Here is a 17,487-nt window from a genome sequence, read left to right on the forward strand (position 1 = left end):
TTTCACAAGCAATGCAATTGTATCAAGTGAAACGGAATCGTTGCTTGACTGTGGCCACCCTATTTGATGGATCAAATGGAGACAGTCGGAGTAGAATTGCGGTAGTAAATTGATCATCAGTAGTAGATTGCTGTATGACGATGTGACCGAAATCGGTGTGCGGTAAAGTAATGATATAGTCAAAGTAGAAAGTACAAATTCGATCTCAATCTAGAAAACAGAACTAAACACGTTGATTTAAATCAATAAGAAACGAATTGCATTTTTGATTTAAAAAAAACCCATACTGGACGTTGACCAGGAACTAAATACTGCATTACGAACAACATCTACACGCTTCTTCTTTCGAGACAAGAATTTCTTTAACAAAACGTATCCAAGAATAAAGAAAACACTTTCTTACACGTGGAATCTTCTTTCCTTAATTACCATTTTTTTCCAATGCTTTTCTTTCCTGTTTACCGAGCAACTCCCTCATTCTTTTTCATTTTTTACATGTTCAAAATATATGGTGGCACACCCCAATTCAGCTAAGTGAGCCCTTCCTTCATTCAGTAATATGCTTTCCTGTAAGTACTACCAAATCCGTGTTTTGATAAGAACGACTAAATACGTAGATAGCAAGTGGTTTTTTTTTTTTATATAAAACATAAAACAAATTCAAAGATATTTAAGGTATTTAGTCTTCGAAAGAGTCTACCGAATCTCAGAATTATTCTACTTATAGATCTAGTCATGACCGCTGAAACGGCATCTTACCCAGCGAATTTGTGATTTTTGGGAGGGAGATACGTGAAAATTATAGAACACGAGAGATACAACACGAAAAACAGAAAAGCAATGCTTACGTACAAAAGGTAATAAACAAATCAGCCAGTGCATTAACTAAAAGAAAAATTCCTCTGACCCTAATGAGCCACCGTTATTGAAGCTTAAGAAGGCGAGATATATACGTAATAATGAGAGTTATTTACCTTAGTTTTCTCACTGAAAATTTAGAGCATACTATTACAAGCACAATTGAAGCACAATTTCTCGAATACAAAAAGAATTCTAAAAGAAAAAAAATCGACTGATAATCGTAGCTAATGAGCAGGTTGATGGCAGTACAATAGTTAAGGAGGAGTTTGGAGTCATCTTTTCTTAAGAAATCCGCCTGTTAATGTTACCACTTTGATTAAGGAGTATCACCAAGATATCGAATGAAATTAATGACGCGAAAGAGATCAGATTCCTGAGAATAATAAACCATAATTTTGAGGGGAAAGAAACTAGAAGAAAGTTGATCCTCTTTATTATCTATCAAACCTAAAACAGTAATGCTTGTTTTTCTAAAGAACATCTAGTTTTTTTTTTCAATAGATTCATAAGGATGACTCTTATACAGCTCCACATTTGTTTTTACGTCATTAATCCTTTCGGTACCACTGGGGCTCATTTTATTATTTTATTGATGTTTTTCGCAAAATTGATTTGAATAAAAATAACTTGTTCATTGCATTTTAATCATTATTACAATACCACTGGGTCATATGTGTCCCACTAAAAAACACCAATGGGAAGTATATGTCCCCCTCTGATCCCTGCTCCCCCTGGTGATTTTTTTTCAGCATATTATCGATATATTTCTATTCTAGTTGATTTATTAAAGTAATTATTTTTTGTTTTTCTCTCAGAAAAAAAATAGTTAAAGGGTTAAAACACATGAAAAAAACAAGGATATCTTTCTTTCTAGAGACTTTTATTACCGATGATCGTTTAAAACGCCATACAAACTTTCACCAAGGCTATATTATTTATTGTAATGCAAAGCAAATTGGCCTATCACCATCGTCACGTTCACTGTTCTGAAAATTTCTGTGTATTCTCATTGTTCTAGTCCTATCATTGTGATGAAGGAACCATCAAACAACTCGTCTTCTGGTCAGTCACATTTTGAAGTATCATGAGTTTTAGATGAGACAAGGTTTTGAATGACTCTGTCGGGCAATCGGTCATACTGTTTTGTCTTTCCTCGAAATATATATTGTAGTAATAAACGCAATTCGATCGTATAGACGAATCTCTAATTGCTTTCTCCAACTGGCGGCGGAGGAAAAAAACAAAAGCCGCTGTTAGTTCAGTCCAAATTAACTCTTTAACTGCCCATTGTTGCGACAGCGGATGTTTTCCAACGAGGTGGGGCACTGTCCGCTGACCTTGAAATATCCAGCAGGCATTCACGAAATGATTTTGAAGGAGAAAAAGAAATTACCGTATTTGCAATGGCGAAATCATACAAAAAAAGAGAAAAGAACAGAGATAAATGCATACAGCCTCATCCGTTACCCCAACGGCTACAATATATTATGAAGTCGTATTATTAGCACGTCTAAACTGACCACAAAGCACGCGAAGATTCTCAGCTGATAGTGACGCGAGTTAATTGTGGAAATGAAGGTCGTTTTTTGACAATGGCGTAAGAACCAAAGAATAAGAAAACCTATCAGTCATGGGCTAAAAGCTAACAATGATGTGCGAACTTGATACTACTATAACAAAAAAAGTTTTTATAGTTTCAAGACATGCAGTATCTTTTCACAATTGTACCATTTTAGGATTGATGGAAGATTGAAATTTATTCTTGTAACATACAATCGTAAAAAAGAAGGGACAATGTGATACGAAAAGTATAAAATATAAACGCACAAAAGTACTCTTTGAAAGCACCAATATCATCAATGCTAATGAATGCACGATAAGAGAGAACTTTGTAATTACTGTACTAATGGCTGGACAATATAAAGAGAAGAATATGAATGTATCTCACAGTTCATACGAATTTATGAGATGCTATTTACCTGACTGACAAGAGAAGGTTCACGATAAGTGTTTATGGTTAATGCATACGGAATGGTAATAACAATAAAAGGCGTCACTTTATATATTTAGCTTCAGATAGAGATAACTTTTTTTCCGTATCTCTGAGTATACAGCCTTTCAATATTATATTACTCCCAAGAACTTTGATGAAAATGAAAACACACCATGCACTAAGTGAGAGAAATGCAATATTAACAACTCATCTGCAAGTTTTGGCGATAGAAAAAAAAATCCCAAATTTAGTAGATGGTAGTACAAAATGGAGACGAAGCGGTTATTGGAGAAGTAGTATAGGTAGGTGTTTCCGTGGTATATCTCAATCAACTGAATGGAGATAGGAGAGTCGGCCATTGTGTGTGTGTGTGGAAGCCGCTTCCTCTCTAAAAGCATAATAATCATCATAAATCAATTTTCAGGGCCGGAAAAAAATGGTGAAAACTATCACTAGACTGGTGTCTGTTTTTAGTTATGCAATTACTTCCACCCAAGTTACCTTGAAATTAATTCGTACACTCACAAAAGATGCGATGGGCAAATTATTAACCCTCTCTCGCCTATCCACTTATAGATACTGGTAATCATGTCCACCTACAGAACCAGATTATAGTTCTTTTTAGTGAAATAAATTAATAATTACCATGTGGGTCGCAACCGTAAGTAAATTTTTCTTAGAGCTCTGATGAAAACAATTATCAGAATTCAGAGGATTACGAAAACGAATTTTTACGTATAGGATCTTCGTATCCCAAGATGTACTTTTCTTCAAAGTGGGTGAGCTCCAACGCATATAATACAGTGGAACTCCGTTTATACGTTTCTCATGTATACGACTTTCACATTTATGTGTGTAAGTTCAGTCGGAATTCATGTATTTCAAAATATTTCATTTATGCGACGAGAAACTTCAATTATTCGACGTTTTTACTTTCCTATGATCGAACCATAGGCATACAAGGGTATCTGGCCCATGCTCCCCCCCCCCCAAATAATAAGTAGTTGCCATGATTTCCATAATACCTATAGGAATATTGGGTACAGATAAATTAACGTACTGTGGGCTCCAGGAGTGCTTTAGATCCCAGAAATATTGGGTGTTTAATCGCTGCCCCCAAAAAATTTTTGAGCCCTCCTAATATTTCCAATAAATTTACGCCAATGACTCGAACATCAGGTCATTGGGAAAAAAAGTCACTTCTATCCATTAAATCACGTAATTTTTGTAGACTGTAAAAGTATTTGTTAGATATTGTAAAAATATTTTTTCATTCCTATTATTCGCGAAAGCCATAAACTTTAGGATGATAGTTGACAGATACGCGCGCGAAAAAAAGCATTGAGGCGGCTATGACCATTTTAGAGTTGGCACATAAGTGATAATTTATTGCCTGTTTGTAAAAATTCAGCAGACAAGGTGTGCCCGGAAGAAACGGATTTCAATTGTTTAAAATGAGACTATGTTGTTTTCGAATTTTATTTTTCCAATGCCACGGCGTTATTTCTGGGTGGTAGGAAGACGATTGCAAGCATTTGAGAGGGTAAAACATTTCTTCTCCCTGTTATCGGTTCTTTATTTTGGAAAACTTTTAAAGAACTAGCCTCAATGAATTATCTGTTTTGCGATATAGAAACCACTCAGCAATGCAAACGACGATGAGACCTAAAAGGATTAGGATAATTAGACCTAAACAACGATTAGACCTCATTAGGTTAGAAAAGTTCAAAAAATATTACGTTGTTTCTTTTTCTACTTAGTTCTTGAAAGGAATAGCATTGAAGTACTCGAAATTTACGCAACGGTAATGTTATATTAGTTGTATTTTTTTTAGGTAATTTAAATACAGTACAATTAAAAAAAATTTTTTTGGATATTTTTTCTTAACCTTTGTGGTTTACCCCCATAAAAACATATTGAAAACTTTTTTATTTTAAAAATACGGATGTAAATAAGTGTTGTTAGCATAATTTTTAATTGAAACAATACATCAACACAGCAATTTAATGAATTAGAGTGGATTTTTAGTTAGCTAAAATAGTTAATTAGGGTAAAATATACAGTTTGCCTTGATTTTAATGTTACCTACAAATGGATAAAATCTTGCTCAGCAAAGATGAGTAGTTTTTAAATTGAATTTCATTTTCAATCCCCTCAATTTTGTGCGGTTTTATACATCTCTGAAAATTTACAATAAGAAAATTTCAGCAGCTGTCAAAAATAACACCAATAGGGAATCAACTCTTTCCAGATAAAACAAAAAAGTATTGTATTTATATAGCCGTATTTTGTACTGAAATGAAACAAAAAGATGCACTCTCTAAAATACCAAAAAAAAAACAAAAACGAAATTGTATGTAATGGGGTTTTTTGATCATATATTTGCCATGTATATACACGGAACTATAGAGGGTTAAGTATGATTTTTATAGGAAAAAAAATTTAAAATGGAATCAAAACCATTGAATTATTGCAATACTGTATTTTCTTTGAGGTCTATGGGGGGGGGGGTCATTTTCAAGGAACTTTCAGTTGCACGCGGCCCCTTGACGGCGGCATTCTACTGTCGGTGAATCCAGCTGATTCGTTCAGGTGATACAAGTGTCATATCATAGTCGTGTCGTAGGATTTGATGGTTGTGAAGTCACTCGTTCCCGACTACGAGACAATGCTAGTTTTTTCTTTTCTTTTCCATATGAACTCGTTACGATGTCACAGAGACCTTTCCCTCATTCATTCATTCTTTCCTTCAACCCCGAAGAAGAACGTGATGAGGTTTAACAAACACTCATGGTGGGTTGTCGCTAAAAAAAGTGGCAGGAAACTGCTACCAACAAAACTGGGCAACTTCAACAAAGAAAAAAAAGAAACCGTCACAGCATGTCCAGTGAGGCCTCACGAATTATGTAACTGAAGGTGTAATAATAGACGGTATTTCTTTTTTTTGTAGATGACGAGTTTAGTATCACTGTTCATAACTTCAACAGGCACTCAAATATTGAACATAAAAGCAGTAATCGTTAGAAAACAATGATTTGCAATCGGAATGAAATATCAGCGACGACATCCACTAATTGAAAAATTAACTTTATAATAAGTACCATCATTTCCACCCTCCGTTAGTTGTATTTCGATTTATTCAAAAAATAAATTGCGAATAAGATCCTTTATTTCTTACGATACGAAAAATACGCCCTTTATTTTATGTATTTTTTTGTTTTGTTTCTACTTTGCTACAATCATTGGTGAGCATCGATGGGTTTAGTTTTTTCTCTCTTTTTTTGGCGGTTTCTGAAGGCGAGTGCGAAACACACAATCATCTACTTTTGTGAGAGAAAAAAGAAACACCACCCAGAAATAATTGACTTACTTCGTTTACCGCAGACCTCCTCCTCGAAAAGCGATACCTCATAGAGGTACATTGCAGCACGTGGGTAGCCAAGCAACAAAAGGTAATGAAAAAAAATTGGAAAGAAAGGAAAAAACATGCCTTATAGTGTTTTCAATATTTGTTCACTTTTTTATATGTACGCAAAAGATAAAACAACTGCTTCAACTTCACCAATAATAGAAGCAAACCACATTAATTGCTGTATATATGCCTGAATCTATCTCATAAAAATTCATTCACTTCTGTTCAAACCTGCATCTACTTTGACAATGGTTTACAAACATTTCCCACCAGCGGCTCCCCAGAATAGTCTAACAAAGAACCATTTTAATGCACCGAACATGCACGTATGAATATCACTAGCTCACAGCGATGCCTCTAGGAGCCACGACGTACAATTTGAGAACCACTGTTCTAAGACAATCCAGAGGAATTCAAGATCATTGTACATTGAATTAACTTTCGTAACAGTCTTGTTTTGCAAAGGCTAAAATCAGACGTGGACTTGCTGTTTAACAGCTGCACAAGGCCATCAATGTTAACAAAAAAAACCGGGATCGATGGACTATAACGTAGACCATCTCTCACAAATTACTAATCCCCCCCCCCCCACAAAAAAATGTAATTTCTACGACTGCCAAACATGGACCATTGACCATTATGAAAGTATTTGGGGGAAAAAAACAATCAATCCATGCTACCTCACAGACTGGAATCACAGAAAAAAACCGACACATTATCCTTAAAGGGTAAGAAAATAGTCTCATCCACGCGACCGAAAGCTCACCACTACCATCTATAGTACATAAAAGCCTTATAGTCAATGCTAGTGAGTTGTTTATGTGGGTCAGTGAACTCATCATCATACGCTGCTCCGACGTAGGTCAAGGTATAAGTTGACCTGTTGGTCCCTGGGGAAAAAATATTCGAGAGAAACCTAATCATCATACAACACACATATACTGAGAACAACCAAAAAAAAAAATGTCTATTCAAAATAAAAAAAAACTGAAAATTTCTAAATTCGGAATACGAACTGATCGATTTCGTCCGACTAAGGAACTGACCTTTACTCACTAAATCATGATTATCAAAAATATAATGCTATATATTTTTTATGTTCTTACTGACATGGTTAAAATTAGCAAACTGGCTATTTTTTTTCTTCTCATCGGTCCGAAGCGGGAAAAAAAACTTCAAAGGGAAAGAGAAATAAAAGAAAAAAATCAGCAAGAACTGGTGCTGCGTAAATTGCTGTTTCTGGGCCAGCAGCTAAAGTATTGCTCAGAAATCGGGACGCCGAAAAAGCAATTGGTACAACAACGACGACGGCTACGCGCGGGGTTGTTGCCCCATGTTCTGGAAGCTAACCTTCAAAATAGGAAAAAAAATTCATTTTGGATTAAAAAGAATGAAAGAAATCCCATTTAAAGCCAGACAGGATGGCCATTATCAAGGTAATGGTGCATTGAACAACTAACTGACGGGGAAACTGTTGGAATGCCCTTATGTATGGTATGTATACCCGTACAACTCATTTATTTGACCTCCATCCACCACTACTGCCACCATCAGCCTACAGCTAATCTTTAATCCTTTTTTGATGAATCCTCGATTAAGTACCGAAATCGGTGCGAAATCCCAACACGCCAATGAAGCGACGCTATAGAAATATGTATAATAGGTATTGAGATTCCGCGTGCTGTATGGAATTCGTTCACTTTACTTTATTTATTCTATGGTTTTTCTTTTATCTTTTCTTCATGAGAGAAATGAAATGCTTCGAGCAGAATAGTATACAAGAGAGGGCACGTCTTGCATTTTTTCTTTGCCTGCATTACGGGCTATGTCTTTGACGCGACGACCTCGTTTTTTTTAATATGTAAAAGAACGTAGAAACTTGCGTCTCCAATATCGAAAATAATACTCCAATTAAACTTTCACTAGGGATAATATAACTTCTATAAAATGGAATCAACTGGACACATAGCAAAGTGAAAGTAGCGATTTCGTCTTAATTTTTTTTCCCGAGGCAGCAGGTGCGAAAGATGCAGTCTCATCGAACCGCAAAACAGGATAAAAAAATACAGTAACATTCGATTTAACAGACTTCGGATTTAAAGGACAAAATTTGACGAATACTTTTCTTTTTTTTTAGCTTTTTCAAATAAAAAATAAAGGGATGCTTCGCGTGAAGCTTAGTTTTGTTGTTATGTATTTAAAACGGCTCTTATATGGCTGCCTTTCAGACAGTAATACATTGAAGGACACAAGTAATACGTACAATGAATTCATATGAGAAATAGTTTTTCGAAGACAATGGTTTTTTGACAGGAAAAAATCCGGATTAAATAGAAAGGTTGCTGTAAAATTCCCCAGTTTTAATTTTGCTGTTGAATGAGAGATGATAACCATGACTTATCATCTCTCAAAATTGACTTTATAATACAGTACACAGAACTTGAAAAGGGATTCCTTGACTTGAATTCCAAAGATATCAAGATCCTATTTTCTACGAATCATAAAGATGGAAAGAGGAGACGTTTTAGTGAATGTCGTTAAATATAATCACTACACACCAGTGACAACCATAGTGAACCGCGGCGAACCATGGTGCCAAGATTTCCATCGGAGGTTCAGTGAGTACGTATTTTGGGGATGTGGAAATTACATTGAAGAAATAGTGCTGTGACTTCCAATCATGGTGTCACGGCACTTTTGGGTGACACACAGTGTCTCAAGATCGAGCAAGAGTGCCGCTGCAAGATGTTCAAAATTCATTTAAAACATTCATTACGAGAGAACAATAACTTATTTCATTTTTACTTCAACTGCTTATCACATATTACCTTCGCCAGGGTTTTTGACAGAGCTTCTAGTCGAAATAGATTGATTTCCAAGGAAATATTTTAAGCACAAAACGAGAAAAAAAAAGGAACATCCCGGGTGTCTAATCCGGAGCCCTGATAGAGGCTATCAGGCTATTTCCTTGTGGAGGACATCGTATTGTAGAGGGCTGCAAAATTCTTTTCGCACCGGTCCGTGATATGTCTAAGCCCAACTCTCATATTTACGATCACGTATTTTCTATCGGTTTGAGAAATACATGTTAGTGGAGAATCTGACTATCCAGATAAATACAGTATTCCGATAGAATCATTCATAAAATATCGTCCCTTCAATTTCTCCCATTAGAAACTTTGTTTTAGATCATAGTTTCAAAAACTTTGTTGTTCCATCGCCCCCTACTTCGGAATTTTGTTCCTCTCATCGCCCCCCAACTCAAGCCAGTCCATAGGATCCTATGTTATTCCTGTAGCTGGATAGCTTCTATCCCTCCCCCGCCCCCACTTGGAACGGGGTGATAGAAACTGTATATTGTCCACTTTGGGAAATACTGTTTTAGACATGCTGAAGGAACAACACAATTTCAATAACCAAAGGTAAAGAATTTTACTTGCCGGATAATATTTCAAGATGCTGTCGACTCTTCTACGAAGGTTGAGTTTTGGCCTTTAACCAGCCGAGTGGTTAGCACGCCAATCTCCGGTTCAAAAGATGTATATTAGAATCCCGGAGACGAGAATAGAAACATTGTCTTCGGAAGTTAATTTTCAACTGTAAATTACAGTGTCTGCAAGTGATGAAATGACCGTGGAGTACAAAATTGATCATATGAATGCTATTTAGTCAGCTTCAGTGTTATAAACGTTCTATTGGTGCAAGATATACAGTAGTTTAAAATACGGTCAGACTTCGGCATAATGTCACCTCTGGGGACCGAATAAAAGTGACTTTATAAGCGGGATTACTTAATAACAAGTAAGTCTGACTTTACAAGTAAACCTGCGTTGCGAGAATGTATAAAAATTCACTTACAAAATTCGTTTTAGAAACAGGATTAGTTCAGAACTTATGAGGATACAGATTTTAATTTTTCAAATTACAAAAAAAAAAGAATAATTGTGGGATTTCGTGAAAAAAAGAAAGAAACAAACTTTCATCGAACTCGTGTGTTCACACTATCTGAAGAAATATTATACAAGGCTGTTTTTTTCTGCAGGCTTAATAATTTGAACCAATTTTCTAATTGTCGCATAATGTTAAAATATTCGGTAAATTCTGTTGGGGAACTGTGAGGAATCTTTAGACGTTTAGACAATGTTCAATGCTGAGAGAACTTCGAGGCATGGTGGATACTACAGTCGAATCCCGTTATAACGAACGCCAAGATACCGGAGGAATCACTTCGTTAAAACGAAATTTCGTTATAAAGGAATTTGAAGTTACCTATCATTGTTCCTATGTAAACTTATTTGGGGGATTAGAAAAGTGTTCGTTAAAACGAGATTTTCGCTATAACGGTATTCGTTAAAACGGGATTCGACTGTATTTCGATTTCGAATCGCTTTCATCATTATAACTTGAAAATTCGTTTGGATTTTTTACCTGCGCAACAATCTCTGTTAAGGAGCCTCCAAAAGAAGCGAAGATATTGCTGTCTATTCTCGCATATTCAAATTCATCTGGGTAGCTTCGTCATACACTTTTTTGAAAACGTTATACAGTAGGACCATCCGAATCCGGACACTTTGGCAGAAATCTTTTTTTTTCAACCGGGGACTTTTGATGTTTTTCTTTACCCAAAATTCCTATATTTCGGACTTTTCTAATACACTGGAAATTTCATTTTTTTGTAAAACTTATTGTTAGTGTCCACTGCGATCTTTGGGCTTCTGGGAAGTAATGATGGCAACTGTGTGTCTCAATGAATGACATTAGTCAGAAAGTCAGCTTTGATCAAAAAAAACTTTTCTTTCTTCATTTAATTTTCTGTACAGACAGACAGACATGACCGCTGACCGCCCAGAGAGACTATCTTGGGATGGTTTGCGCTCTTTCCCAAAGGGATGGACGGTCTCGGAGAGCAATTTTTGGTACAGTTAACCTTAGTGTTTTGGAACTTGCCCAGTCCTCTACTTTTTTCTGTGATTATCTAAGTGAATTTCCGAACATTTTGAAAACGTCAAGTGATGTTGTTGGTACAAGCTGCAAAGGAAACATGATGCTTTATGTAAACGTAAGAAAATTGAACTTTTGAAAAAGCTAGAACGCAGAAAGCAATACGAATATTGTGTGGAGAACATGGAATCGGTTTACGATCTTCACAAACAAAAAAAAAATTATTTTTCTGTTTTTCTTTCCGGATCCGAGCATAGACAAAATTTTTTAACGAATAAGGATTTTTTTTCTATGAATAACTAGTAACGGTATGTGAATTAGAAATTTTTGCTTTAAATTATCTGTTACTATACACATATAGTAACAGCTTGCTCAAAGAGGTACATTACTGCTTTAAATATGAAAACTTGAGAAACAAACAAAACTGGATTCATAATCCGGAATCCCCTAGGTCCCGAGGAGTCCGGATTTGAGAGGTCCTACATTATCTTGATTAGTACCATTGTATCCATTAGTTATTCGCAAAAAAAGTTTGTGAGCGGTTATGTAATTTAAGCATGACGCTAAACACGGGAAATTATAATAGAAAATTCCTATTACGTTAGTCGAGACTTGAAAACTGATGCTATAAGCCAGTTGACGTCAGGGTTTGTCAAATCCCAGGTGCCAGGCTGCCATGGATAACTGTTATTATTATTGATAACCTTTATTATTATTATAGCTTTCATATTATTACCTTCAGTGTGTGATTGCTAAATTGGAGTCTATTTAAGTAACACAAACGTTTCTGATTTCATGACAGTGTGTCACATAGGAAAAGGATATCAAGTCCCAGAAAAGTGAGAAAAAACCCCCATTATTTAGGACCGTTTTTTTCTTGAGATTAAAATCATTCTTGGCTCCTAAAAAATTTGGCTGGTGCCTAAAATTTTTTTTCAATTTGTCAAGCCCTGAGTGACGATAAATATTGTTTCATCTATTGCTTTGATGGAGAAGAAAAAGTATCACATGTGACCAGTGTGACAGCCTGAAAATTCTAACACTAAAGAACATTTGTGACAAAGATGGATATGAATGAAATGTACTCTAATTCTGTAACTAAGATTCAATGAATAAATTGTACTCTAATAAAGATTCAATGAATAAATTGTACTCTAATAAAGATTCAATGAATAAATTGTACTCTAATAAAGATTCAATGAATAAATTGTACTCTAATAAAGATTCAATGAATAAATTGTACTCTAATAAAGATTCAATGAATAAATTGTTTGAATTGACTGACTAGAACGTCATTTACTACGTGCAACATTTAGCAAAATTATATCATTGGCCCTCATTCATTTGGTATTCTAAAATTCTTATAGTTTAGAAGTGAAGATACAATAGCATGCTATGCTTAGAGAGAATGTCTTAGTTGAGTAATATTATGACGCAAAAATATTGCACGTTCCAGATCAAGCACGCGTGCACGAGGAATTACGCAAAACTACCGCGTGAGATTTGAAAACCTGTGCTTGCAAACCACACACGGCACAGCTGTGCCAAGAAACAACATCCGGTCTCAACACTAAAATAAATAATATGAAATGCTTTTTTTCTACTTTAAGACAATTACATGTTTGCATAAACGTGTATAGCACACAGCAGCTAAAAGATTTTCGTATGAAGAACGCTTATGCTTCCGTTTTTTCATAAAACAAATTTTACGATTAAAAAAAAAATACAATTGACGTACGTGGCATTTACAACCTCCCAGTACTTATTGAAGCCTTGAAATATTTTATATAAGTTATATAATAAACATCGAGTATCCCAAAGGCGGGGCCCCGTTCAGGGTTATTTGAGAGGCCGTGGAAAGGGTGCTGATAAACCCCGCAGGGTGCTGCTGATAAGAATGCGCATCACCACATGCTTATGGAAAGGAAAAGTGCTCGGTAATGGGTCCTTCAATCACACACGCAAAAAATGCTTTTACACATAGGTGGTTTATTTCTTTCCTTCCAGTTAAATATGAATGTAGAGAAAAACGAATTGCATCGAAAAATGAGTTTTTCCTACATTCAATTAAAAAATATATCAGAAATTTCATCTCGCATCGATATTTTTATCTATCATTTCATATTTATACGTAGTCTTCGCCGAGTATTTTCCAAAGTATTCGTCGCGGTGAGCTGTCAATTTTTGATGTGTGCCTCTTTAGAATGAACGTTGACTGTGGCAAGGTAGCCACTTTTATAGTATAATCCCGGCCTCATTCATCAGGAAATGCGTAAACGTTTCTCGAATTCCTTCAAGGAGTTTTCAATGGATCATTCGAGTTACTGATTTCCACACATTAAATGGGGCGTTTGCCCCATAATATTGTTCCCCCCCCCCAAACAATACATTTTCACCAAAAAACCAAACGTGGGGCCATAGGCGTACGCCGGATTTTCTCAAGGGGAAGGATTTCATCATTTTTCTCTTCTGAAGCAAGGAAGGGGTTACGTTTTTTCCTGCAGAATAACAGTATAATCTCGGCTCAAGGAAGGGGGCGAAATACCCCCAATGCGTGGGACAGAGCCATATTAACAGCATCTTGGGCCAACGGGCAAAGGCGATGTTCTGGGATCCCCGTCTAGCTGGAAGTACCTGCCTTCCTATTTACACCAGGGGCGCAAACGTGATTTTGCCATACCTTCCAGTTTAAAATTTGACAAATTCATAACAGTATTTGTTTTCTTCAACAAAATTCACCCCGCCTATTTTGCCGCCAGGGCAGTTTTGCCCCTTTTCCAGTTGCAGCCCTGGCCCGGGAAACGGCCCTATGCAAATAAGACGGGGGAGGGGGGGGGGGCTCCAATGACCGCTTTTAAAAGGGCCACTTCAACAAGTCGAAGTCAGGAAAAATAAATTCTTCCTCAAATTTTCCTCGATAAAAAATTTATAATATCTATATAATATATCTTCATTGATACCATCAAATCTTCCAGCTAAAGTTATGATTGACGTTTCAAAAGCAGACGACATCCATCAATCTCTCTCTCACAGATTCTGCCGCAGATCAATCTGTCGTCTGCTTTTGTTTTATTTATTCAAAGAAAAAAACTAAAAGACAATGTCAAAGCCGTTGATATCTCAGAAGAATACAACTTTTCTGTTGATATCCTACAAACCACTTAGTGCAGGGCAAAGCTGTATTAAATCTTGAATCGCTAGGGGTCTTCAACCTTTCAGACATTGCGGGCCAAATTAAATTTCCACGAAGTCCGCGGTATGTTTCCGGTTATTAAACGGGGCTCTCTAAATTTTTTTTAGCACACTTTTATTTACTCCGAATTTATTTCTTTCACTACAAATTTGAATTTTTTTTTACTTATTTTCAAATAGCTTCCTTTAATGCATTAATTAATTCATGAGTTAATTCTTTTTAATTAATTATTTTTTTTATTGAATCTGAAATTTGCAAGGTAATTCTGAAATTATGTTTATTCATTAATATCAAATTTTCTTGGTTATGAAATTATTTTTTTCAAAAATTAATTTTTTTCATGAATTATTATCCTAGGCAATTCTGAAATTACTCTCAACAATTCTGAAATCATTTCCTCATTTATCACTAGTTGTGCAATTATTTCTATCACTAGTTCTGCAATTATTTCTTTCAGTAATTATGTAACTATTTCATCAATTTTCATCTCAGTTATGAAATTATTATTTTTTTCAATGATTCTAAAATTATTTCCTTCATCAAGGTGTAGCATTTCTGTAAATTCTGTAGTTATGTATACCTTTTGGATGCTGAATATGGCCTCTCGAAATATGCAACCGATATAAAAGCATAGGCCTCAAAAACTGTTTTGGTTCCGGGTCCCTTGAATCCATTATGATGGCTCTTTTAATGTTTCAAATGCTCAGCAGTACTATTGAGTCTGGAAAGTACATCACAGTTCTAAATACAAATAGATTCCACAGTGGCCAGAGATCTCAAACGATTTTTTTTGGAATTTAACCATTTTTACATACAAAATAGCTATTTTCTAAAAATTGTCAACGGGCCGCAGCAAAAAGCTCGGAAGGTCACATTTGACCCGCGGGCCATGGGTTGAAGACCTCTGACTTAGTGCTTGGACAGACTCGAGTGCATGTACTGCATTTAAAAAAACAAAAATTCGACTGTACTCACCTAAATAACTCTAGAGGTAAGTAAATTCTCTTATAATATATTTAAAAAAATAAATAAACCTACCTGTCACAATAAAAGTTTATACAAACAATTTTAATACTAAACTTACCTTAAAAAGTTCAACAAGTTGCATCCTAACTCATTAATTAATAATCGTATAATTAATCACTGACCCGCACGGGGATAGAAACATTTCCGTGTTTACTTGTCCGCCAACAACATTTTGAAAACAATAATAATAACAATAAAACTTCAAACGAAAATCGAAACTAACGGGAACGTTGAAGAAATATTTTTCAAAATAAACTTTACGAAAACTTTTCAAAACAGTTAAAAAAAAAAGTAAATAAATAAAACTTTTAAAAACTTACCAGCACCATTGTTTATTCTTGTAAAAATATAATCCAATATTTTTATATCACTTCAATAATCCAGAGAATTTGTTTTTTTTTAAATTGTTATTATGCGTCACAGTTTTGAAAAGGATTTAAAAAAAAATTCATTAAATTGAATTAATTAATTATTTATTTATTTTATTTCCTCTCCGAACTTGCCGAGCGGCAATAGCAAAGCGGCAGCGCACTTTTAACTTCCTCTATCGCCATGCTCCCCTTTTACTTCTGCTGCTGCGAATCACACACCACACTCACTCACTCACTCACTCACACACGCACACCGATGATGATGATGAAAGGAGCGCTGTTTGACGCGTTGCTAAGGTACGGGAGGGTCGGGGGAGTGGGGAGCAGAGCAGCGGGAAGATCACGTGGCCCCTGACGTCACGGCCCGTGGAATGCTACGGTAGGTGGCGTCGGGGGTGTGCGCGTCCGCGCGGTGGTGAGGGTGCGAGGGAAGAAGAGTGGAGAGAGGGGGGCCGGACTGGCCGTGTGTGTGTGTGTGGCGGGAGGGTTATTATACAAGTCATGCACTCACACACGCGCGTAAAAAAACGTGCCCAACAAAGTTGCAAGTGTTTGTCGTTCAAGGTTGCCAAAACACGGCAACTTATCGCTTTTTTCAGTGACTTTTTCGGTTAGTGGCGGGAAGGGAAAAAACAGGTGAGTCAATCAACTTTCACAGAAATTATCATGTCCTCAGCAAACACCGGCTATAGTAGATGTCTGCTACAGCTGGTGTTGCCCCAGCAAGGGTGGGGCTGACAGGGCTCCAGCCCGGGGCAGGGGCACCCTTACCCGACGCGGAGTCGGTTCTGCGAAAATAATAGCGAAGCACCAAAATGTTTAGCACCACTTTTGCTCTGATTTTATTTATTTTGTTGGGATGGAAATCCATGACCCCCCACAATTGCGGGGCTGATAGCGCTCTAGCCCTGGGGACCGGGACAATTCTCATGATTTTTTTTTTTTTTGATTTCCACACTATAAATTAACTATAGAATGGCCCGTGGAAAGTCTGACCGGGAATCCTCAAAAGATCCCTGCCTAGGAACCCTGCTTCAGGATGTGGGGGCCAGTGGGAAATCAGCATCCAAAAAATCATATACAGTAAACCTCTCTTTTGCATGTTTGAATCTCTCATTTATGAGATTTAAAACTGAGGCCGTCAAAAAAAGGGGGAGCGTTTAAAGAGGAATTGACACCAGTGTGTGTGTTGTGTTCATAAAATTGTGAATAGATGGCGAAATCTTTAATTGGCGTTTTTTAACTTTAACTTTACACCTTCTACTTTAAGGGGCCCAATATTTTCTTCTGTGTCCTGTGCCTCTACACAGGGCCGTCTTAAGAGCATCATGGGCCCCCGGGCCAAGTGATTTTTCTGAGGCCCTACCAGGCAAATTCTCCAAAATTTCAACTAATTATCATTTTTGTGAGGCCCCTCTTCTCCTGAGGCCCGGGTGGGCCCATGCGCTAAGACGGCACTGCCTCTACAGACCTTAATCCACCTCTGCCAACGCCCCTGGTTCTTCAGAAGTATAGAATAGTTGGTCAAAAAGAATAGATACACAAATACATCCTCTTGTGGGTTATGTTTTCACCCAGGATTGCTTGTGCAGGCCGTATAAAATCTGGATTACTTCTTGAAGTAAGAAGTAATCCAGGTAGAATTACTTCTTCAAAGCCAAATACTATTAGAACTATAGATACCGAAGAA

General features: G+C 36.4%; 1 protein-coding gene across 2 annotated transcripts in view; it reads right to left on the reverse strand.

Annotated features, from left to right (window-relative positions):
- Positions 1 to 17,487, reverse strand: part of ASPP (Ankyrin-repeat, SH3-domain, and Proline-rich-region containing Protein) — a 195,355-nt gene that overhangs the window by 44,450 nt on the left and 133,418 nt on the right. Inside the window, exon 1 of one of the 2 annotated variants that reach the window (XM_089246205.1) lies at positions 15,747 to 16,030. The exons of the other annotated variant lie outside the window; for it this stretch is intronic. Coding sequence (XP_089102331.1) covers positions 15,747 to 15,755 — 9 coding nt within the window. The 5' untranslated portion in view covers positions 15,756 to 16,030. Of the gene's footprint in view, positions 1 to 15,746; positions 16,031 to 17,487 lie in introns of those variants that run through there. 2 annotated transcript variants of the gene reach the window in all.

The sequence above is a fragment of the Pholcus phalangioides genome, unplaced genomic scaffold, assembly GCF_987345545.1.
Source record: "Pholcus phalangioides strain wild (caught in Gottingen) unplaced genomic scaffold, Ppha-v1.0 ptg000017l_1, whole genome shotgun sequence".
Lineage (NCBI taxonomy): Eukaryota > Metazoa > Arthropoda > Arachnida > Araneae > Pholcidae > Pholcus > Pholcus phalangioides.